Source organism: Meriones unguiculatus, chromosome 3 (assembly GCF_030254825.1).
Source record: "Meriones unguiculatus strain TT.TT164.6M chromosome 3, Bangor_MerUng_6.1, whole genome shotgun sequence".
Taxonomy (NCBI): domain Eukaryota; kingdom Metazoa; phylum Chordata; class Mammalia; order Rodentia; family Muridae; genus Meriones; species Meriones unguiculatus.
In genome coordinates, this window is record NC_083351.1 from 164,084,245 (window position 1) to 164,107,821 (window position 23,577).

Sequence of the window (23,577 nt, forward strand, 5' to 3'; positions counted from 1 at the left end):
GTGTGAAATTGGTCAGGCAGCAAACCCTGCTAGTGAGCAATGGCTCATAGGATTCATGTGATCACACGATTCGTGTTCTCTTAGTCTGACTTTATTGGGGGTATAAGTTATACAGAATTTTAGCATGGAAGAGCTGGAAAAACCTGTTCTTCTGTCAGGTTGGACTGAGACAGGTAGGATACAAACATGGTGAGCTGAGTAGCTTTCAAATGAACACAGCAATTCTAAGTTCAGGGACCAAGCCTGAATCTCTGTTTTGTCCTGATGCCAAGCTTATTAGACCTTTCCTAGGAAGACAGACTTTGGGCCTTAGTTCCCTTTCCTGTGACGTAAGGTACCAGGCCCCCTGGGATGCTTCAGAAACAAATATACATGAGTTCATCGAGTAGTGCTGTGTAGAAGGCAAACATTTAGGAGTCATGTGGTATGTTGTTAAAAATACAACACAGGAATAAGTCTTTGATACTGACCTTCCGGGGAATGTCTTCCTTCAGACACCAGACCTTGGCTCCCGTCCAGCTCGGTGATCCGATAAAGGTCATCAAATTCTCCCCAACGCGTCATCCTCCTGCCGAGTAACAAATCTTGTGAGACCGATTCCATATGATGGGTCTCAGAAGTACAGAGGTACTGTAGGTAGATATATTACTCAACTATAAAATAAGTTTGTCACGTTACAAAGCTTACATCCATACCTGAGTGATAAGCATATGTTTTAAACATACTCTGTGTATTTGGGGACATAATAATTCAGCTATATACTGAAATGAAAAATTATGAAGATTCTATAAAATGGATATTGGTATTGGGCTGGTGGAAACTAACAGAAGCCACTCAAACACAGGTATCTCATCAGGTTTTAGGGAGGTTTAGATAGAAGATTGCCATTTACACTCACGAATAAAGTACCCAGAGCATTAAAATAGTTATATAAGGGACTCTAATATGATAACATATGCTGCTTATCTTTAAGGCCTGAACTGCTTTGAAAAATACAATTTACAGAATGGAAATGTATGAAAAAGTTCTTCACTAGGAAATCATTACCTCATGTGGAAGATTAGCAAGGTTACCAGCAAAAGTTCAAGTGTTCAGAATGCATGAAACATGACCACCATTCATTTTGATTTTATTTATCTGGCCTTAGACAAGTTAGTTTCACATTCTCCCTTGCCCTCACTGTCTTCATTTCCAAAATCAGAGTAATTGTAGTAGGATAGGTGTATTGGCAGGATTTAATGTGTTAATTTTCCCTGAATATAGTTAAGCACTCAGTATAGATCTAAAATATTGTCAAAATAATCTCATCTTCAGTGGCATCACCATCACCATTACCACCACTATTATCACCACCATCATCACCGTGATCATGACCACCTGAACTCTTTTCATGATGAATCATGCACAACTTTGGGTCCAATGCATTCCTGGAAGTCTCCAGGCAAATGGACCCTATTATTTGTGGTAATTAGTTTGTCCTGGTTTGAGCCTCTTTCATCAAATCCTTTATATTATGAACTCTAAGTATTTACACTGAGGCTATCTGGACCTTAACTCTACCTAAATGTCCATGACAGGGGTTTGAATGATAATGGTCCCAAAAGGCTCATGTATTTGAAGACTTGGTCCTCCATTTGCTTGGAGAAATGACGACAAATTCAGGAAGATGAGTCTTGCTGGAGGAAACACGTCATTGGATGAGCTTTGAGCACTTGTTGGCTTGTGCTGCCTCCTGCTCTCTATCTGTCTCCCTGCCTCTCTGTCTCTGTCTGTCTGTCTCCTTCTCTCTGCTCCCTGTGTATGCCTGACAATGTGCTCACCAGCTTCCTGCTCCTGCCGTCATGCCATGCCTTCTGCCCTGCCATGGTGGGCTCTATCCCTCTGGAACCAAAAGCCAAAACAAACATTTCTTTCTTGGGTTGCTTTGGTCATGGCACTTTATCTCAGCGACAGACAATAATCAGCACACGATGGAAGCCATCTTATACACACTAACAGAAGGCAGTGGCAAAGCAAGGCTATTGCTTCCTTCTTGATCTTGGAATTCTCTTGAAGTCTTCTTGTAACTCTTGTTCTGTTTGATTCACAACAGCCATAAGAAGTAGATAATATGTTCTTAAAATATTTGTGAATAAATTTTTGAGCAAACTCTACTGGCTGGAGGAGCTCTATGTACTAGCAGTGCAGGTCTCTTCTCACTTTCTAGCAATGTGACATGTAGTATTGAACATTTTCCCCAATTTACAGCATGGTAGAAATCAAAAGTAGTCGTGTTTAATCACTATTGGAAGAGGGGTGGCAATGGGAACTAGATACCATCAAGAAGCTAAACCTAAAAGGCAAAGCAACAAGATGCTGTTTCCTACAGAGGACCAGCAGTCCTACAAATAATGGCTATATATGATCACCACAGCTGCTCGGTGACTCTGGCAAATGTGACAGCCAGCCCATCAGTTGTCAGTTTCCTTAACTTCCTGAAGTGCAGTGGTGCCACGTAAACCCAGGAGCTGGAACATGGCTCAATATATTCATTTTTTTAAATTTAATTTTATGTTTATATATATATTTATTTATTACAGTTTATTCAACTTTGTATCCCCACTGCAGCCCCTTCCTTCATCTCCTCCCAGTCCCACCATCCCTCCCTCTTCTTCTCTCCTGCCCTTCCCCAAGTCCACTGATAGGGGATATCTTCCTCCCCTTCCCTCTAACCCTAGCCTATCTGGTCTCATCAAAACTGGCTGCATTGTCTTCCTCTGTGGCCTGGTAAGGCTGCACCCACCAGGAGAAGGTGATCAAAGAGCCAACCACTGAGTTCACGTCAGAGACAGCCCCTGTTCCCCTTACTAGGGAACCCACTTGGAAACTGAACAGCCAATGGGCTACATTTGTGCAGGGGTCTAGGAGGAATGGATACAGAGAGTGTGGTATATTTGTACAATGGAACACTACTCCGCGATTACAAACAATATATTCATTTTTGCCTCCTTCCTTCATATTGCTCATTGCAGAGGTTTAAAAACAACTAGTTTATAGTTTGGGATGGTGTAATTCAAGAACCATTCCATACACTGTGCACATGACTAAGCTTTAAGGTGGTTGCCCATACTTTTCAAGCAAGAGCTGGTTAGAACTTTAATGCCAAACACCTGGACATGTCCAAACATGGAACAGTTGTGTTGCTCTGTCCAAACACCAGGAAGTGTACCATGAGCAAATCTAAATGACAGGGGTGATAATGAGTTGTAAAATAAAATGAAGATGGAAATTTGATAGGCAAATGGAATGCAGCTACTTCCCTATATATAAAACATAAAAAGCCCATTATTGATGCAAATCAAATATGTACCTGTTCACCTCTTGCTCTTTGTATCATTCTGCCATGGCAAGTCTAAAATGTGCCAACACTGACTTTAGAAAGATGTCAAAATAGAAATGAAAACCAGTGAAAGCAAAAATAACCCTACTGAGGCTCTTCTTGTCTGTTTTGTTTTCTTTCTTTCTTTCTTTCTTTCTTTCTTTCTTTCTTTCTTTCTTTCTTTCTTTCTTTCTTTCTTCACACAATTTCTGTAAGAAAACATTTGGCCCAGATCTGAGAGATCTAAGTCCCTCCTACAGAGCCATTTCCATACACGCAGAACTGGTCAGTGCTCACATAAACTGATTTATTTTTAAGTCTCCACCGTCCTCATTTGGCTAGTATTTCCTCAGCATGACTCATTTCTAATGATTAAAACAAACTAACATGACAAGAGTGATGATTTTCTTGAAGGTATGGAAAGGCACTCAACTGGAGTCCTTCCTGCAGCTGAGCACACACTGTCCGCGTCCTTCTGTGTCTACTAACCCACGGGAGAAGGCGGATCTGAGCAGGGGTGTTAACTTCTGTCCACAGATGCCCAGCACAGGCAAAGGAGAATGAGAGGAGTTTTGAAATAAGGGGATGGTCAAATTCTTTACACAATTCAATTAAGACCCAGAATTTAAATGAGTCACCCGAAGGGAGGTGATCCAGGGAGGGTATCTCAGCCTGAACTGAAGCAGAGAACGATGCCTAGGGTGTTTATGCACCATCATAGTCAGGGGACAGGGAAAGCCATTCTATCTGTGTTGTGCCTTCATGATTGTAGGAAGCTGTCTGCACCAGGTCCTCTTGACTAATCAATCTCAATCAAATGATGCTTGATCAGAGCTCCCTGCTTCCTGGTATGAGCATGCAATGGCTCAAGCTCCCTCTGCTATGGAAGGAGTCCCTTCAGTTAGCATGCCTCTCCTACCATGAAGGAGAGGTTGGAAACTGTGAGCCAAAGTACCCTTCTCCCCCCGAATGCTGTTTCTGTCATGGTTGGCCACGGTGACGAGAAGAGTTACTAGTGTACCAGCAATGTTCTCGGTGACAATGGACTCTGCCGAGGATGCAGTGTGAAGGTGACAGTTTATAGTCTTCTACGACATAGAAAAGATCATAAGATCACCATGTCCCCAAGCCCTGGCTCCTAAAGCTCACCCCACAATTTCCATATTTTTAATTTAAAACTAGTATTTTGAATTTGAGAAATTAAAGCATATCTTTGAATAGCTATTAAAATAATAATGACCTAACATAACAGCATAAGTGCCTTCTACCTCCTTGACGTATCGCCTTAATACCTCATGCTTATACAGTTTTAATGAAGCAAAATGAATTACAGTATAGCAAATGGAGTCGGCTCTTCGAAGAAATTTGCCGTGAGTTCTTAGACAGATGTGAAATATGATCACTAATTTTCCAAGTTCATAACCTGTGTAGTATTTTTTTTTTTTTAAGCAAGGCTCATCACTTTTAAATGCTGCTTCTGTCTTTGGAGTGATCAGCCTTGTCAATCGTCTTGTACCTTTGGGGTGCTAGGCTTCTTGGATGCCTGAGGCTGTGGCTCCATTTGTGCTCATAAGCACCATGTCCTGTGCCCAGCAGCAGCCGTTAGGTTGGTTAGGAGACTAGTGAGAAGAGGCAGAGGGGGTGAGGGGGCCGTCACACACAGCGGGTGTAATTTATTCACAGGTTTCTGAGGATTTCATTTGATCTTATTACCCTCACTCACACTGCCTTTCTCCATCTATCATATTTCTCTATCCCTTTTTCTCTTCCTCCATCCCTCTATCTCTCCCTCTCCCCCTCCCTCCTTCTTTCTTCTTCTTTGTGCTGGGCAGTGGGATGCAAAGGCAATTCAAGATGTGTTCCATGCTACCTAGAAACTCACACTTTAGATGGGGGACAAGTTGTGTAAAAGTCTAATAAACTGTATGTCCTGGAGATAAAAAAAAAGAAAAAAAGAAAAAGAAAAAAAAGAACAAAGAAAAAAGCTGTCAGTGAGCTCAGTGTAGAGAGGAGGATCATGGAGGGCTTTCAGGAAAGTGCGTTGAATTTGCTAGAGGTGAGTCAGACAATTAACTGTTGATAAGTAGGCTGGCTTTGAGGCAGGCCGAGTAAGGAAAATTAGAAATGGCATGAACTGTTTAGGGCATTGCAAAATGTTCAGCCCTGTCCAAGAATGATATATGAGAAATGTTGGAAAGGTAAAAATCACGGCGGGACAAGGCAGTACCTACTTTTCCCTACTTGTGGCCAAAGATCAGTCCACACAAACGCATCACCCTGGCAGCTTGCCTCTCCGTTTTCTTCTCTTCCAGTAACAGATAGAAAGATTAGACATGTGAAGAGAATTGTCATGGCTCCGGGTGTGCCAGAAAGGAGGTGAGGATGAAAGATGCAAAAGAAAGGCAGCAAGCCCTTTTGTGACTATTCTTTGGAATAATTATTAATTTAAAAAAAATTATAAAGGGTAATGACAAAGCCCACCCAAATCGGACATGCAAGGTGCAGTGGCCTCCATCCATTCTGGGCTGTTCTGTGCAGCGAGCTTCAACTGCACATTGCTGTGATCTGCTAAGCGGCTCCCCTTGTCTTGACCATAATTCAATCTTCTCTCCAGAAAAGAAGAAGACTCCTTTGTTCCAAGGAGTGGACAAATTTGAGTTTTCTTCCCCACTTTTGGAGGTCAGGTGGGGACTAGCCAAATCTTCTTGCCTTTCTGTCTTGCCTCGTCCAGTGACCAAATGCAGTCTCCTGGGAGAAGCACTGGGGCAGACAGGTCTCTAAGCACAGGGTCTGGAGAACCATGGAACAGAGGTCCCTTTGGTCCTACCAAGTGGTAAGGAGGGATGGGATCCTGCACAAATTCACCTAACCCCCAGAGACACGGTTTCCAAACACCTAAGTGATGGAGATGATGGCCATGGTGTTAAATTGCTCTAAGCATCTATGCACAGCCATAGGCAGCCTACGCTAAGATCACACACAGCAAACACAGATGGTGAGGCCATCTAAAGAATAACAAGGGAAGATAGCTTACCCTTTGCTGGTAAAGGTTTCTGGTGAGTTCAACAGATCAATAGAAGAGATTTGCTTCTCATCCTGTATCTTTAGCTGTATCGGCCTTTTTACTCCCCAGAAAATATCCAGCATCCCTTCAACAATCAGCTGTCCATCTTCAGTCTAAGGGAGAAGCAAATAATCACAGGAATTGTTTTCGCATTATTTATGGAAAGTTAAATGCTTTACTTGATGATGTAGAAAGTAATTCTGTAGGAGATAGTTCTAGGTTTAAACATCTTCCAGGATAGATTATTTGGCTTCTGAGCCTATCTGCAAAACAATTCTAATTTGAAATAATCTTTTATTTTTAAGACAGTATACCTGACAAAATAAGCCATGTTGTCTTTGGCATGTCCGCCAATTAGCATAGTGCATTAAAATGCTTTCTGGCCTCTGGTTCTTGGATTAAGTGGCATTATCCTGCTTTTGGTCCATTTAATTTAAAAGTAAAGCACATTTTAAAAAACTATACTGAATTAAAAGTTAGAATAAATGGTTACTGAGAGACTTAGCAGTTGTTTGAATAAATAGGAATAATTTAAGTCATATAGTTATGTAGAACAACAACAAAAAAGAATGCTTATGATAGGGGCATATGCCTTTAATATCAACACTCAAAGAGGCAGAGGTAGGTAGATCTCTGTTTGTTCCAGGCCAGCCATAGCTATATAGTGAAATTCGATCTCAATAAAATAAACAGTATGCATACAAAAAACTTTATATATGACACAAAACAGAGCAGGGGAAATCTGTGTTTGAATCCCCAACACCTGTATAAAAAGCGAGGCCTGACTGTGTATGCCCACAGTCCCAACACTGGGGGCTGGAGGCAATCTGAGCCCAAGAGATCTCTAAACAGTCAGCTAAGCCCAGAGTGGCAAGCTATGGGCTCAGTGAGAGATGCCGGTTCAAAGCAACAGAGAGAGGAATGATCCTGTTTGGCCTCTTCACATGTGAGCGTGGCATGCATGTTGCATACTCATGGGAGTGGGGCATGCGTACTTGCTTAATCATGTGCATGCAACACACACACACACACACAAACACACACACACTCTTATGAACACATTTCTGAAAAATCAATAGTTTTGAAGTACTCATTCAAAAAAGAAATAGTATAACAAAAGGAGTAATGGGAAAGAGATGAAAAATTAACAGGGATACATATGTATTTTGCAAATACTTAAATGTTACAAACAATGAAATTTCCATATAATTTTTTTCAAATCTACTTTTACACGATACATAATCTCTTTTATATGTTAAGTATCTTTTTATTAAAGTAATAGATTGTTGTTTTAGAAACTTTGAGATTATGGAAAGTCATAGTATAAGATCCTGACTACTGTGACTATGAAAAGCCAGTTGCTAGGCAGTATAAATGACTGAACTACTCTCTAATATTTTTAAATTCTTGTCACTGTGAGATATTGTACTCAACTTGTTCACATGTCAACCTCTACTCTACAGACACAGCCTGATTCGTTATAATAATCCCGTGCTGTTGGACTCAAGGGTAGTATCATAATTTCTCACTGTAAATGAGAGGTGTGTGGAAAGGTGTCTCAGCGCACACCTCTCTACACACATGTAAAAAAGTAGTGCATCTGCCGTTTATAACATTATCACTGTTTGAGAGATATTCCATTTTAAAACAGAAAGCAAATGTGTCCTTAAAATTATTTTTGTATGCTTTTCTGCATTAAAAATGCTTAGCAACGTGCAGGCATTCCAGCCCTCATATTTAGTGATGTAGTCTAAACATGAAAATAAGAATAAATTAAAGATTTACCTGCTTCCAGCAATCCTGACTCATTTACATGGTTATAGAATTGGTTTTCTGTGAATCAAGCTGTTGCATTTTTTTAATGGGCTTACCTGTCCATACAAAATATGCAGATTTTTTTGGTTTTCATAGAAAACATTATAAGCCTCCAGTAAAGAATTAAGTTGTTCCCTAAAAATAAATAAAGAAAGAAAGAAATGAACATTTTCCAATTACCATCAATCGTAAGCCTTAGAGTAGTAAGACACAATAACAATACTTTTACTTCTTCATAGAAGTATGAGATTAAAAAAAAATGTTTCTGTGGAATTGTTATTATCCTGCCATTTTAATTTAAGGTGCACCATGGAAATCTGAAGCACTCTTAGAACATGAACACATTTAAATATGCTAATTAGTAAGTAAAATGTATGTGGCTGGATGACTGAGGACAGTACTGGTGGGAAAGCTTGGTCAAAGCAGACCACTATAGAGCAAATATGGCTTCCATTTTTGCTTTGTTTTCACAACAGTTAACCCACGGACACTAAGCACCCACAATGCAACTGATGTCATGGTTCTCTCTGATGTTACAAACATGGTAGATCAGTGGATTAGCTAATAATGTTGACTGCTTCAGAGGAATGTCTCTCAGGTGACAGAGAGACGCTGTGGGGGCACTGCTTCCTCCCACCTCTGCCCTTCCCTCTGAGTCATCGCATCTGGATTACAGAAATGACCTCCTACAAGGCTACCCGTACATACTGTGTTCTTGACAACAGAAACTATTGTGAACTCGGCCATCTTTCTCCTTTGCTCACAACTCCTCAGTATCTTCTCAGAATAGAATTCAACATCCTGTTGCCATGGCGACTTGAGAGTGAGTAGGTTTGATCTAGTCCTCCATCACCCCATCTACCTCACTCTCTATCACTCTTTCTTTCACTTACTCTGCCTGGGCTTTCTTGATATCTCTTGGACACTCCAGGTCGCAGGCCTTTGAACTTACTGATTGCTCACCTAGAATGACCTCATCTTCCACCATCACTTTGTTCCCTCATTCATTCGTTTTCGTTAATTTAATCAAAGCCACCAATGGGGATGTAGAGGTGGCTGAGCGGTTAAGGTCACTGGCCGTTCTTCCCGAGGATCTGGGTTCTATTCCCAGCATCCATGTGTTGGCTCAAAACTGTTCATAACACCAGATCCAGAGGACTCAACGCCCTCTTCTGGGATTTCTACATATACTTCAGGCACCTGGCACACAGGTATACATACAAGCAAACCATCCACACACATAAAATAAAAATACATTCACACCCCGCCCCATTTAAAAAAAATAGACATGTGTGTAAGGAGTCTTTCTTGACTATCCATTCTAAATCCCTGCCTCTCCCAACATTTCATATCTTGCCTTCTTCCTTCACCTCTGCCTCTGAGGTGTCCTCTAATGCTCTGTAAATGTGACTTCTGACTTCCCTTCCCCACCCCATCCCTTCCTCACTTCAGTGCTTTCTTTGCTTTTGTGAGACGAGGCCTCACTATGTAGCCTTGAGTGGCCTGAAACTCACTTTGTAGACCAGGCTGGCCTGGAATCTACATCACCCCACATGGTTCTGCCTCCAGAGTGCCATGATTAAAGGCATGAGCCATAAATGGCTGTAACTTTGAGTTTTCAATTGTGTGTTTTGTCTCCTCCACCAGAATGAATCTCCTTGAGAGTAGGGATGTTGGGAAATTTTGTTCAGATTTCATGTATCCCCGGTAGTATTGTGTTCAGTGTGTGAAGGGCACTCAGTTAATTCTGGTTAAGTAAACTTACCAGAATATTCTCTTCTAAAGCAACAACAACAAATAGTAGCAAGGTGAAAGAGAAAAAGCTTGGTTTGTGTAAACCTATTTATTGAAAAAATATCCTGTAACATTTTGCTTCCAAGTATTTCATGGTTCCTAACTCCTTGACTTTCAAATACCTTTGCTGTTCTCATAAGAATGCAGCCTCCACGAGAGCCATCAGCTTGGTTTCAGCCAATGATTAGAGTAGATGTTTCATCTTAAGCTGTTATCCAGCAAACACTGGCTGGAGATTGAGCAGCCAGCTTTATGAATATTGTTTTTACATGTTGGAATCGTAAAAACATGCTTTTGGTACTGACTTTCCTCACTTGCAATTTTCAATGTGCACATTTCCAGGGATCCATACGATCCATGCGATGACCACAAAAAAGGAATCCCAGAGAAGGCCTCCAGGCTACTGTTCCATTTCACAAATAACTTGCTCCAAATTTTTATTGTTAATGAATATTTTGTTTTAAATTACACTAGATACACTGATTTTGTTCCTTTAGGACCATCACTCTGAAATAGTTCCCTTAAAGTTGCACTTTTGCAATAGAGCCTCATAGCCCTTTAAGAGCTTTCATTCTTTTATGCCTATACAGCACAAAGTTGTTTAGGGTTCACTAGGGATTCAAGTCCTGATATGCTGAGCTAAGAGCGTCATTATGAAAGCACACGGAGCCTTATATAATCTCACGCCCTCAGCTTCTGCTTCTGGCAAAACCCCAGTAGTGGGAAAGGCACAAGCCTTTGAAGCATCACTCAGGACCATGAAGTGGAAACACTGGGTCCCTGAATGGAGGCGAATGCTTTCCACAAGGCCCTTTTAACTGTGTGTATCTTACCAGAAAGGGGATTTAAGTCCATGGACCCAATGAAGGATGGGTGTACCTAACCATGGGAAGGAATGTTAGCCTGTGATTATATTAATATCCTAGGTTGGTTAGTTGAGACTAGGGGCGCAAGGAGATAAAGTGTTGCCACCTGATGGTCATCTGTGTCTGCTAACTCAAAGTAAGCATAGTAACGGAAAGGCTGAACTAATGTCATTCATCCATTCATGCCAGAATCACTCAGTCATCCATAGAAGCTGAGCACACGATGGTCCCTGTGGTGAACCTAGGTGGGCAGTAACTAAACCAGAAGAGCTAATCAGGTCAGAGGAACGTTTCTAAGAACCTATCATCATTTCTTCAGTCTGTGTGAGCAGCTCCGAGATGAGGTTCTGAGGATGAACTGGGGATTTGGAAGCATGAGCACTTTAAGAAACTTAATTCATTCTCTGGGCAATGGGAGCTAGTGAAGTCTAGCAAGAGGAAGACAGGGCAGCGCTAAAGCTAGTAGGTAGAGAGCTGAAGGTGGAACTTGACATGGGACAACATAGAAGCAGCAAGGGATGTTGAGGGCATCATAACTCTGAGCCATAGGTTCAGGAGCAAGCCTGGCATTCTCTGAGAAGACAGGTGGATGACACATACATATGGAATGATCTGGAGCCCAGCAATTCTAAAATAACTGCAGGACAGGCACTTATCCTAGGAGATGAAAAGCGTTATCAAGGTTTTAACTTAATTTTATCAGAATTTTAAGAGTCCATCTAAGTGAGCCCACTCTTAATGAATAAAAACAGATTGTGCCATTTTCTGCCTCCACTTTCAAATAGGTCCTTACCTAACCCAGACCGAGCAGTTAGCATAGGCCATTCAAATACCCTGATCAAGCTTTAAGATGGTAGCTTAGAGAAGGGTTACATTTCTGGTCTTTAATGAACCAGGGATGTCTAGAAGCCACAGAGATGGCAAAGAAACAGAAATGAAATTCAGACTCATTTGAGTGAGTCATCAAATCTTGACTTCCTGGGAAAAATTTGTGAGTTTTTTTGGAACGTAAAATATCACCTCACAGAACATATAACATGTTCTTAAGGACATCTTCACCTACTATATTAAGGGGAAGGTGTTTTGACTAAACTGAGAGATGTCAAATTTTCTATACAGACTGAACTCCTAACTGAAGGACTTCATGGAAACATCAGCTTCCACTGCAGAAAAAAAGGCATTCCAACACTGGCACTTCAGGGTGGGAATCCTGGGTCATGCTTATGGGTACCCAGAATTCCCTAGCGTGGATTCTGGAAGAGAGCAAGCCAGGGCGGAACTGACCAGGGGAGGAGGGATGCTAAGGGCGCCTGGCGCTCTAAGGTCCTGTTTGGCTTTAGTGAGTTATAGCACAGGCGAGTGAACTGTAAAACGCTCGGGTGTACTTTGTACCCTGTGGCAGGAACTGTAGCAGCTCAGCAGATGGGAGCTACCCACATGCTGATGTGTGCCAGCAATAACGAACTTAGCAAGAAATGAGTTCCCCTTTCTTATCTCGCTATTCAGCGGTTGAGAAGAAACACTTACTTGATTTTGCAAACTGTGATAAACATGGGCAGGAGGAAGGATGATGGGTGGGAGGGAGCTATACTTCACATGCAGGGACACATGGAGGCCAGACTTGGGTGGCAACGTAACAACCACCTCTCCTTTGTCCAGTGGTTCACAGCATCGTTAAAAAGTGGCTCTTCTACGCTCTCCCTGGAAACCAATGAGCCTGTTCCATTCTTGAGCCTTATGACTTGGACCCCAATATGCTCAAAGTCCAGATACTGTCACATGATGTGATCCAACATGAACTTCAGAGACAGCCATGTACTGAACATCCATGACGACGCTTGGCTGTGTTTCCTACATCTGAGCCACTCTCTGGGAGACTCGTTAGAAAATGTTGATGATTCAGCTGAAGTCACTGAACTGCATCCTGGCCTTGGTGTTAGGTGACATTCTTTGTGGACTCTCTCGTGCTTTAGAGCAGGACTGTTTTACTTGAGTCCCTCACATCAGGTGGCTTACAGACACCTGTAACTAAAGTTTCAGGGGCTCTGAAGCCTCTGTTCTTCATGCATGCACACAACTAGGAATTAAACATATAGATACAATGAATTTCTGGTATTAAGTTTATGTTCTTTATTTGTGGGTTGTAATGCTGCACACTTTCCAAATCGTGCATTAAGTGTGTAATGTATTTGTGATTTCTCACAGTTGACAGCCACAATACAAACTATAAATGGCTGCCTGCCTCTGGAAAGGTAGAAGCAGGAAACATGAGGATAACAGAAAGTAGATCCCTATCAGTCAGCCAGCTAACGCACCTATGTCTGCAAGCATTGGCAAAACTCTCAGAACCCACTTTATCCTTCCTTGCTCTCTTCTGGAGATGAAATTGCAAACTTGAGCAAGGTCTCCTCTAGAAGAGACCTTGGGTGCCAGGTCTCCTTGCCTTGGGCCTCTTTTTCTGGCCGAGCTGTTGAAGAAAGAATGCCTTACCACCTGGCACACAGACATCCCTCAGCTAGCAAAGTAGGTTAGTCACATTTCCATTGCAAATGAAGGGATTGGGTTCCACAGTCTGAAAGCTGGGAGGCCTCAGAGAAGACAGCCCTCCTAACGGAAGCAAATTTTGCCGCTCTTGACGTCAGCGTCCTCTGCAGGGGCACATGCCTGCAGTTTCTGTCCTTTTCAAAGAGGGAGGGTTCCTGGCTGCACTAGAAACTCTACCCTGGAGTGTCAAGGGTCACCCTTGCTCAGGAACAGGAGGTGGGGAACTATGGGGTAGATTAAAAAACCAAAAAACAAACTAGGATGTTTTAACTAGGAAAACTGCACCATACAAGAGGGCTCCTGCTACTGTAACAATGTTACTAAGCCACACACAGCATGTGGACAGGATAGAAAGATGGACTGTTTTTTTCTTTTCATGCGTTCTTTTGAAGAAAGCAACCTGGCTATATTTTTGAGTCAGGCCTCACTAGGTAGCAGGGACCAGAACAAGGAGGGCTCTGTCTTGCCATCTTCTCCTCTGGTGGGTGACACTCAGCAGCAGGGGCTGGGTCTCTGTGTCGATGCTATTTACACAGGAAAGCCATTGCTCATGCTTCCATGCCAACCCAAAGGACAGACCTTTTGGACCTTTTTATACATAAATGATATATGAAAGGAATATAAATAGTATATACCTTTCTATAGGCTGATAAAGATCAGACATTCTGACTAGAATTACACTGATTGTAATAATTCTAAGTAAGTATGTTTAAACAAATGGCTGCGGTGCCTATTTAACATATCAAGGCTTTGTTTAAAATCTAACACTCACTGCCATACTTATTTCTACACACCGGGGTTCTGCTGAGACACTGAAGGGTAACAGGTGTGATACAAGCAGGGTACGGGTACAGCCTTGAACACAGCACCGAGGCCTCTGCAGCTGAGAATAACTTTATGGCTGAGAGCAAGGGAAGAAGAAAGAACAGTGGAGCACTGTCCTGTGACAGAGGGTAAGATTCTGCAAAGGATACACGATTCTATGTATAGCGCTCAGGGAGAGGACCCTCCAGAGAGGGTGCTCAGGTGGTAAGAAAGAGTAAACTGTGTTTGCTATGATGGGATCATCCAGCCAGGGGAAGAATGAGGGAGAGAGGCCAGGCAGACACACGCCTGTCCTGACTGGAGTGTGGGACCAAGCCAGGCACTTCTGAAGGAGAGAAAAAGACATGATTCAAAATAAGGCTGTAGGGGTCCTGCCAGCCCCTGAAGCTATACGGAGGGGTGCGCATCTCGCTCTGAGGACAGCAAGAAACCTTTGGAGGATTTAGGCAAGATGATGGCGATCATGTAACAGAGAAACATCTGATAGCTCAAAGAGAAGGGGCTTCCGAGTGGAAGCCCCAGGAGCAGGCTGCTGTAGTTATCCAGCCCAGAGATGAACTAGCTTCAACTGCGAAGGGCTGATGCGGCTTCAGAAGTGGAGGTGTTTGGCTGAGCCACGAGGGTGGGGAGAGAGCCGAGAGAATGATTCCGAATGCCTGCTTTTCATTCACCCCTGATGTACTCATACATTTCAAGTTTTCACCTGTTTCTAAAACAAGGTTTAGAAAAAAAACAGCTTTTGAAAAAAAAAAAAATAACAAGCCGCCTGAAAAGCAAACATGGCTGCGCCACAGATCGCTGGTCATTGTTTGGACAGGCTCACGTGGGCTGCGAGACAATGGCCTCTGTGTGTGAAAGGTGAGGGACTCTACTGGGAAGGAAGACCCACAGTGGCTTCAGCCTCTGCTCCTTCTGGAGGAGGAACCCATCTAGCTCTGCTACTTAAATAAGTAACCCTTCCAGCCTCAACGGGCCTGTGAGATTGGTGCTGGAAGCTGACCAGTAATTCTCGGGACCACTGATGTGAGCAAGCAGGAGGTCCAGGCCGGAGCCTCCCATCACACGGCCTTATGGCCACTGCCTCGCTCGCAAGACCCTGACCACCGATTCTTCTTGTTCTGCAACAAATACACCGACCAACTGTTCTTCTCTTCTTCATGACACCCATCTATCGCCCACATGATCCCCACTGAGCAGAGAATGTCTAACCACGTCGTCTGCTTTGCTTAACACCCATGAATGCCTCTCTGTAGCCCTTTGAAAAATCCTCCGATCCTTATCATGACACACGATGATCCTGTGTAGCCCCTCTCCTGCTTTCTTTTTAAGAGAGGCGTTGAGATCTGAAGAGCTGGCTTGGAGGAGGTTAAGGGCGTTTTTCTGCTCTTCCAGAGGACCCAGTTTTGATTCCCAGCACCCATGGGGAAGATCACAACTTCGTTTCCAGAGACTCTGATGCCTTTTCCTGGCCTCTCAAGATACCAGGTTTGTCACACTGTGTACAGACATCCACTGTGTAGACGGGACATCCATACACATAAAATAAATAAACAAATATATATATAAGGTAAAGAGAGTTATACTCTCGTGTGTCCTGTACCTCAGCTGGCCTGGAACCTTCCGCTTGCTGTAACTCACTGAGCACAGGATTCTGACGCTTCCTGTACCAGATGCCTCTTGATCTTGCTTCTCTGAGTTAAATCCCTCCCTAGTCAGGCCTCAGATCTCGCTAAGGTGAGGCCCTCCTCGTCTAGAGTGTTCACCTCACTTGGTTTCTACACCTCAGACCTGCATTTCCCAGAGAGAACAGCAGCTGAAGCACCCAGGAATGGAGCCACGCAGACACCCCATCCCAGTCCCCAGTGAAGATCCAGGAACTCCGCAGAAGGGCCTGGCCTCTGGGCACTTTCCTGGGCTAGCTGAGAGCTGCAGTGTCAGCCAGCAGGCTGATTCTAGAATGTTCTGCTTTATGCAAACAGCCTAGCTTTTCTTCTGGCAACAGCTCATGGCGTAGCCTCAAACCTCATTTGCTTAGGGAATAACATGGAAAATTGAATCCCAGCTAACTCCTGGGGGGTGTGGTGTGGGGAGTGCTGTGATTGAGGACATCAGACGTTAAAGTAAATTCTATATAGGTAATAAACACAGGAGTGGGGTGGGAGAGTCGTGTTTGAAATTTGACTTCAGACTCTGTGGAAAAATTTCTGTGAATCCTTGAAAGAGCTTTGAATCCATTAAAGTGACAGAATGGGTAACTATAGAGCAGATAAACAGCAGGGGGCTGTCATTGACACACTCAGTGACTACTGATAATATATGTTTCTGGGGAAATATTGGCTCTAAGGAAATTTTGAGAGGTGCCCTCTTTCCAGATATCTGGGGGCATTACTGAAGTTTCTGATATAGCCCCATATGTATTGTTCATTCTTTTTAAAAATAATAATCTTTCATTTTCACCAGATCATCAGAAAGTAAAACTGTGACGATTTTAAGACAATCTCTACACAGAAAAAATAGCTCTAAACACATGTTTCAAACCCATTGTCTCTGGCTCATTTTATCCTCTTGACTGTTTTTAAACCTTTAGAGAAGCCTTCCGCATCCTCATTAAACCCTGAAGTGGCCTTCCTGAGAGTAAGGGCCTCTCCTCACAGACCTGTCCTCAGGGCTGGCTGGGGCTCAGTGTTCATTCTTTTGATCAGTATGCTCTGGACTCCCACTGGCTCTCCAAGCCAGGTAGGAGGCAGCCTCAGGAACAGGGTCCCTTTGTGTATAATTTGTGCTTAGAAGTGTAGGTGGCTTGTTCTTTTGTCCCAGCAAAGGGTACCAGCCAACACGCCTTGAACAAAAACTGTAAAGAATAATGTACTTGCATACACTCACGGCGTCATGCTAATTAAGCCTATTTACCAAGGACAGGGATGCACATGTTTCGGTTGACATCAATGTCTAAGAAGCACCGAAAACCTAACAGGTTTTGAAATCCGACCTGCATGAATCTGGGCTGAACTTTTTGTTTTTGTTTGTTTTAAATACAGGGCTGATAATTATTTACTTCTAAACTCTTCCTGATTTAAACGGTAAGATGCAAATGCTTTGAGAGCAACCAAATGGAACCGTATTTGATTTGGAATATTTGCATGGGCACCGAGCACAGTGGTGACTCCGGGCAATGGAGCAGCACACTGGAACCGTGGTCACTGGAGCTTGAAGCGAATTGATGCCAACACCCTTGAGCCAGGAAGTCTGGAAACAAATTTTCACCCAGTCCTAACATACCAGTGGCTGGCTGACTGAAGTGCTGTGACCCATAGGACCTCTTGTTTTATTACTGATCATGTGTTAATTCTCATTAAAAGTGCTGAAACCAAAATTTTCAATTAGGTAGATACTATTTTTTTCATATTTTAAATTTTATTATAACAACAATTTCTGACACTTCTCTGCATTTTTTGGTGTAGGTAAATGAAAATATTAATAAAATACAATATCTGTTTTGTTTACTCTGATGGCAAATGTATCCAGGGAGCTGAGAAACTAAACTGGGTAAACGGGGGAGGGGCTGTTTCCAGATGTGTGGATATGGCATGCCACATTGCTATCATTTTTGACGACAGTTTTGCAGAGATTTCTTATGGTTTCTGGGATGCTCTGATGGGAAGCTGGAAGCTGTCAGAACTTCATCCCTCCCTCCTCTAGGGACTTCAGCATGTGGGAGAGTCACATGATCAGTGTGGGGCTGAGCCCAGCATCTGTACTGTTGGTGAGAGTCTGATTCAGAATCCAGGGTTCTACAGACCGCATACTGAAAAAGTCTCTCTGGATACATAGAGCCTGTGGAATTATGCTGCTTCCTGATGTTGCTCAGCCGTACCAGGCTCCAGTGAGCATGCAGACAGCCCGTGGTCTAAAAGACATCATGGTCTATGGAAGACAAGCTCTTAAGCTCTTCAACCGACCGATTCGAAGATGAGAAATAAAGCTCACTACAATCTTGTCACCTTTGGAAATGCCTGGTTTTATTGTGACATATTTAATTGCAGATAAATAATACTGTGGGACTATACGTGGGTTTTTAAATGCAATCTTTTTTTTTTCCTATATTATAGCTGAGTATTAGAAAATGCTTGTCAAAACGTTTTCAGAGATGGAAATATTAATTTTATGTATTAGGCGTTCAGGCTAGGTTTGTAAGAAAGACAAATGGACTGGTGAGCTGAAAGAAACCCTTCCTTCCCCTCCCTGCAAAAAAAGAAAGAAAATAGAAAGCCAACTGCAATCTGGCAGGGGCTATGGCAGTGTTGAAGAGCTATTTTAATAGTTTAGGTCAAGTTAAAGTATTATCTGTTGCCAATAACTTCTTAATTGACTTTGCTTTCCTTTGTCATTTTGTCTAAGCAATATTCATGAAACCATTCTTATATTTTTAAGATTTATAAGATTTATAAGATTTCTTATATTTTTCTTATGCTATATTTTATACTCATACTTAATATTTTCTTATACTATAATTTCTTAATAGTTTCCATAAGTATTAAAGTAAGGTGAGCATCTATGTTGCCCCTAAAAATTATTATACCAAGCTCACCCACTGGTACAACTTTGTGAAAGAGGCTAAAAATGTGTAGTCCTCACCCTCAAGTGATTTACATTTTTTCCAAGTCTATCCCAGAGCTCTTATCAGAAATAAGGAAGAAAGGCCCTGAGACCTTCAGTTGTTGGCAAGAGCATGTGTTCTGGGGAGCTGATCTGTAGAGGCAAACGCATGCTGTTTGTACACATTGATCCAGGGGCCATTTCTGTCAACCAGCCTTATGGATAAAAACAAAACTACAGCCACCTAGAAGACAGAAGTTAGGGCATGACTACAGGGTGGTGTTTCTGTCTTACTGAAAGTGACTGTATCAGTCAAAACATTTTAGGAAGATTTCCTTTAGTGGTATGGGAAAATATTTATAATCTAACGAGGGGCCTGTAAAATAAGATACAGTGTGGTCTCAGTTTTATAAAATGGAATCTGCTTGAGGAAAGAAAAAAGCTTAAGTTAAACTGAGTTTCTCCATTAATGTTTGATCTGGATACTTTTATTCTCTAAATCCTCTCAGCTTTTTAACTCATGTAAATATAAGAGAAACATGTAAAATATTTAATCAAGATGGCTGCATAAAATCATTGCTAAATCCCTTGCCTGTGAGCCCTTTGTTAACCTCAGCAGGCATGTAAGCTGGGCAATCTGTCACGGTCCTTTTCCTACCTCTCTTGCTGCCATGGTTCAGGCCACCATCATCTCCACTTTTAACGTTCACTCTGTATCTCTATTTAGGCCTTCTTCAGTGTATCCCTCACAGCCAGACCGATGTTGTCACATCTGTATTCAGTATCTTAACATTTCTCATCTTTTTTGGTGAGAAAGGCCAAGTCTCACAATGGCCCCCGAAAGGCCATGTTTTCTGGGCGGTCTGTGCCTCTGATCTCAGCTTTGTTTACTCTCTTTTTCCTCTAGTTCCTCTACACTGGCCTTTCCTGTACTTTCATGCTCCTCCTTCTGAGCTAGGGATGCTCACAGCTGCTTACCCGAGGCTTTTTCTTCCAATCCTGTGTCTTCACTTAGGGTTTTCCTTGAATCCTTCCTTGAGTTAGAAACTCCCTGCCTGTCTGCCTCTAGGTTCTTCACTCACGTTCCTGCTTTATTTTTATGTTTCCCTTATTTCAGCATTTATCTTCATCTTGACTGCACCCTCCATCCCCTGAAAGTAAGGGTTTCATTTGATTCATTGATGAATACCCAGTGCTCATTACAGTCTTTCCACAGTGTGACGCCAGTGTCTGTGCAAGGAATGAAGGAAAAGTCTCCCTTCGAGTCAGCTTGTCATGTTTTCTTTCTACTCTTATATTTCATATTTATCCTCTAGTGGTGGCTTCTGACCACCTTTGTGGCCCTTTGCTTTGCTAATCTACCCCACAGCATTGACATTTCTCACGCGGTTTCTACCTCTCCTATCCTTTGACTTGGGCTTGCCATGGTACCATTTGAGTCTGTATGACTTCTTTCTCTTTCTCAGCATCTGCCTTGGCTTAGTCAGGTTCAGCTCTCATCTTTCTAGTTCTTAAACTTCTGCTGTCCAAAAAGCAATAGAAGATGCTATTTATTGTCTGAAGAAAAGTAGGTAAGGATGTTGGCTTTATCTTATGTAGTGCATGTCAAGACGAAAGTGGAATGTGTCAGAAATGAAAGACAAATATAGAGAGCTAAGGACTGAACACATGATTTGTGGCCTCAGAACAAACTCTGGGTGTATTGATATCATTCATGAGGAACTTTCTCTCCTTAACTCAGTCTTCATAAATGTTTGAATTATTAAAACTGAAACATAATTTTAAATGAAATCAGACAACTGTTAATGAAATATGAGTAGTCATTCTATGACAGGGTATGACTTAGCAGTATACATTAAGCTTAGGAAAATACTTTATTTTCTTATCTAGTATCTTACCTAATGGTTCACAATACTGATCTCATTGGTCATAGGTCATTCTTAGAAAAGCCTGAATGGCATGCTCTACCAGTGAATGGAGCAGAATAGCATGTCAGATGGGTGTATGCTTACCTGGTTATGAATGTCCTCTCGTTGACAAAGATCCACGAAGGGTACTGGTCATCCATCATTGTCATCCTTTTCCCCCTTTCCAAAATGATCTGAGGATGCCCTAAAACATTAGAAAAGCATTAATGCTTTGTTGCTGGGAGATATCCTTAAGTTCGTTTCTTATTTAAACCATGTATTTGCTTATGTCTCTATTGTATATGAGAAGGTTTTAAATCCATGTGAGGGATTACAATCCTTCTACTGCAGCAACCTAACCCCAAGTGGCTGAACCCTGGATCAGGTCAAGATTCCAGGTGCTGATGTCAAGTTCTGGCTAGAGAGCTGACTAAGGATGATATAAGAGCCTCCAGCTCTCCTGAAGGTTCTGGAACCTGAGATCAGATATCAACAATCACCTCTATTACGAGTTCATATCAATGGCATAAGGGTGTGATCACAAATATTGAGCATACTTTCTGCTTTCTCTATTTTGCATCCACACATACATATCATTGCTTTGAGCCTGAAGAATCACAGTCACTATATTCAGAATCAAAAGATAGGCTGGAAAGAAAAGTTCAATTTTCTTAATAGAAAGTACCTAGATGGTATTATACATGCTAATTCCCTGGGATACCAGAAGGGAAGAAAGGAGGAGGAGGAGGAACAGGAAGAGGAGGCAGAGAAAAAGGGGTGAAGTAGGAGGAAGAAGACAAAATAGATGAAGGAGGAGGAGGAGAGGAAGAGGAAGAGGAAGAAGAAGAAGAAGAAGAAGAAGAAGAACAAGAAGAACAAGAACAAGAAGAACAAGAAAAAGAAGAAGAAGAAGAAGAAAGAGTTAGATAGTTATTCTATTTAACTAAGAGACAGCTTAAGTCTCTTAGCCTGGCATCTACATTTTCTTTACTTGTTCTTCTCAAATCTATCTTTACAAACCCTCTACGGAAGCATCTCTTCAATGACAGGTCTTGTGTAATGAAATTTCATGCCATCAAGTGTGCCCTCATCTGTTCAGCTTGATCTCAGGCAGTCTTCACTGTGGGTCCAATGTGTCCCAGTTATATGGTGACCCTTCTCAAGTCTCCCCACTGCTGCTTTATCGGCACCACTCTGGTTCTGGTATTCTGCTTCCTATATGGTCATTACTGATTTATGTCTCACTTGCTTTTCGATTTTCTTTGTTCAAATCATGGTGTTCTTCTAGTTAAGGGTGTCTCTTTGATGATGGGTCATTGCCCAAGGTCTGTGTCATCTAGGGCTCATGCTAGAAGGGACAAAAATCTAGCTAGGGTCCTCTTGATACTATGTTGCTTTATGGCAAAGACACTATCTGTAAGCTTAACAAATCCACACCATTTGATGGATTGGGATGTCTGGTTACACAGACCTTGCTCTAGCGTCTAAAAGCCAAGTTTCCCTTTGTCTTTTTTCTCTTTCTTTCTTTCTTTCTTTCTTTCTTTCTTTCTTTCTTTCTTTCTTTCTTTCTTTCTTTCTTTCTTTCTTTCTTTCTTTCTTTCTTTCTTTCTTTCTTTCTTTCTTTCTTTCTTTCTTTTTTTTTTTTTTTCATTCTTTGAACCTACATAAAAGCACTGTAGATCCCACACCAAGATCACCCAGTGATGATGATGTGGCCCAAACACGATCTTCTCCTTCCTGGATCCACTTAGGGGTTATTTACCCCTAAATTTGTAAATTTGTTTAATTTACCCTGCCCCATGCCTCTCCTCCCATTCTTAACATCTGTATTTTGCCAAACTGTCCATTTTGTCTGCCTCAAAGAACCATTAGATGATTCTGATTTTTCTCTTCCCCTGGTATACTTTCTTCTTAGCCTTTCAAGATGAAACAGCAAGAACAGCTTTGCTCTCTTTTTGTGGCATCTCACAGCTCTCAGAGTCTTGGTCTGTTCTGTGGACTTCATTAGGTGCCCTTTAAATAGCAGCTGTTTTGGGAGTGTATTCCATCTTCCTCTTCCTAACTATATTTCCAGGTAAATGGATCTGTGTGCTAATCCACTCAGCTCCTGCTAGGACATGAGTCCTAGACTCATGCTACCACCCAGTTTCTAGTCTCAGAGGCATCAACTTCCTCTAGGCACGGGTTTTTCCTGGTCCTCAATCCTTTCCTGGATGTCCAATTAGGCACCCAAACTAAGTCTCAGTCTTACTCTTCCTCCCTCCACCCTAAACACATTTGAATCCACAGGTGCATTCTCTTTGACTGTACTTTTAATATATACTCTGAATTCAGGACCTGGGGCTCCATCTTGCCCACTCTTACATGGTGAGGACCCAGAAATCACCACATAGAAGCCAGATGGCAAATTCTCATCAAATGCTGAGGAGATTCGGAAGCGTGAGGTGCCATGTAATAGCGAAGTGAAAAGGAGAAGTGATGTACAGAAGAATCACTGCAGGAGCTGCCCCAATGGTTCCTTCTCTCTGTATTCATAACAAGTCTGAAATAGCATGAAGGAAGGCAAACAGTCTCAATTCAAGTTTATCATCGGATTGTGACCTGTGCTAGAGTAAGTCGGAGCAGATAGGTTCCTCAGACTCTGGAAGATACAACCTTAGGGAAGAAGGCAGTTGAATAGAATTTAACGGACAAGAATTTAAAAACTGCGTTCATAAGTAGGGTGTGATAATTGAATAAAAATAATATTGATCACGTATGGCCCTAAATCTGCCTAACGTGTTCAGAGAGTTCCAGTAACTAAGGAGG

At 42.2% G+C, this 23,577-nt stretch overlaps 1 protein-coding gene across 2 annotated transcripts in view; it reads right to left on the reverse strand.

Moving 5' to 3' along the window:
• The window catches only part of Rassf6 (Ras association domain family member 6), a 39,597-nt gene that overhangs the window by 10,770 nt on the left and 5,250 nt on the right, over positions 1–23,577 (reverse strand). Inside the window, exons 2-5 of one of the 2 annotated variants that reach the window (XM_060380923.1) lie at positions 20,875–20,963; positions 8,294–8,372; positions 6,393–6,535; positions 471–568 (exon numbers count right to left, since the gene is read on the reverse strand). In XM_060380923.1, the coding sequence (XP_060236906.1) occupies positions 471–568; positions 6,393–6,535; positions 8,294–8,372; positions 20,875–20,939 (385 nt within the window). In that variant the 5' untranslated portion in view covers positions 20,940–20,963. Of the gene's footprint in view, positions 1–470; positions 569–6,392; positions 6,536–8,293; positions 8,373–20,874; positions 20,975–23,577 lie in introns of both variants that reach the window. The other variant, XM_021656433.2, reaches the window with a different exon arrangement.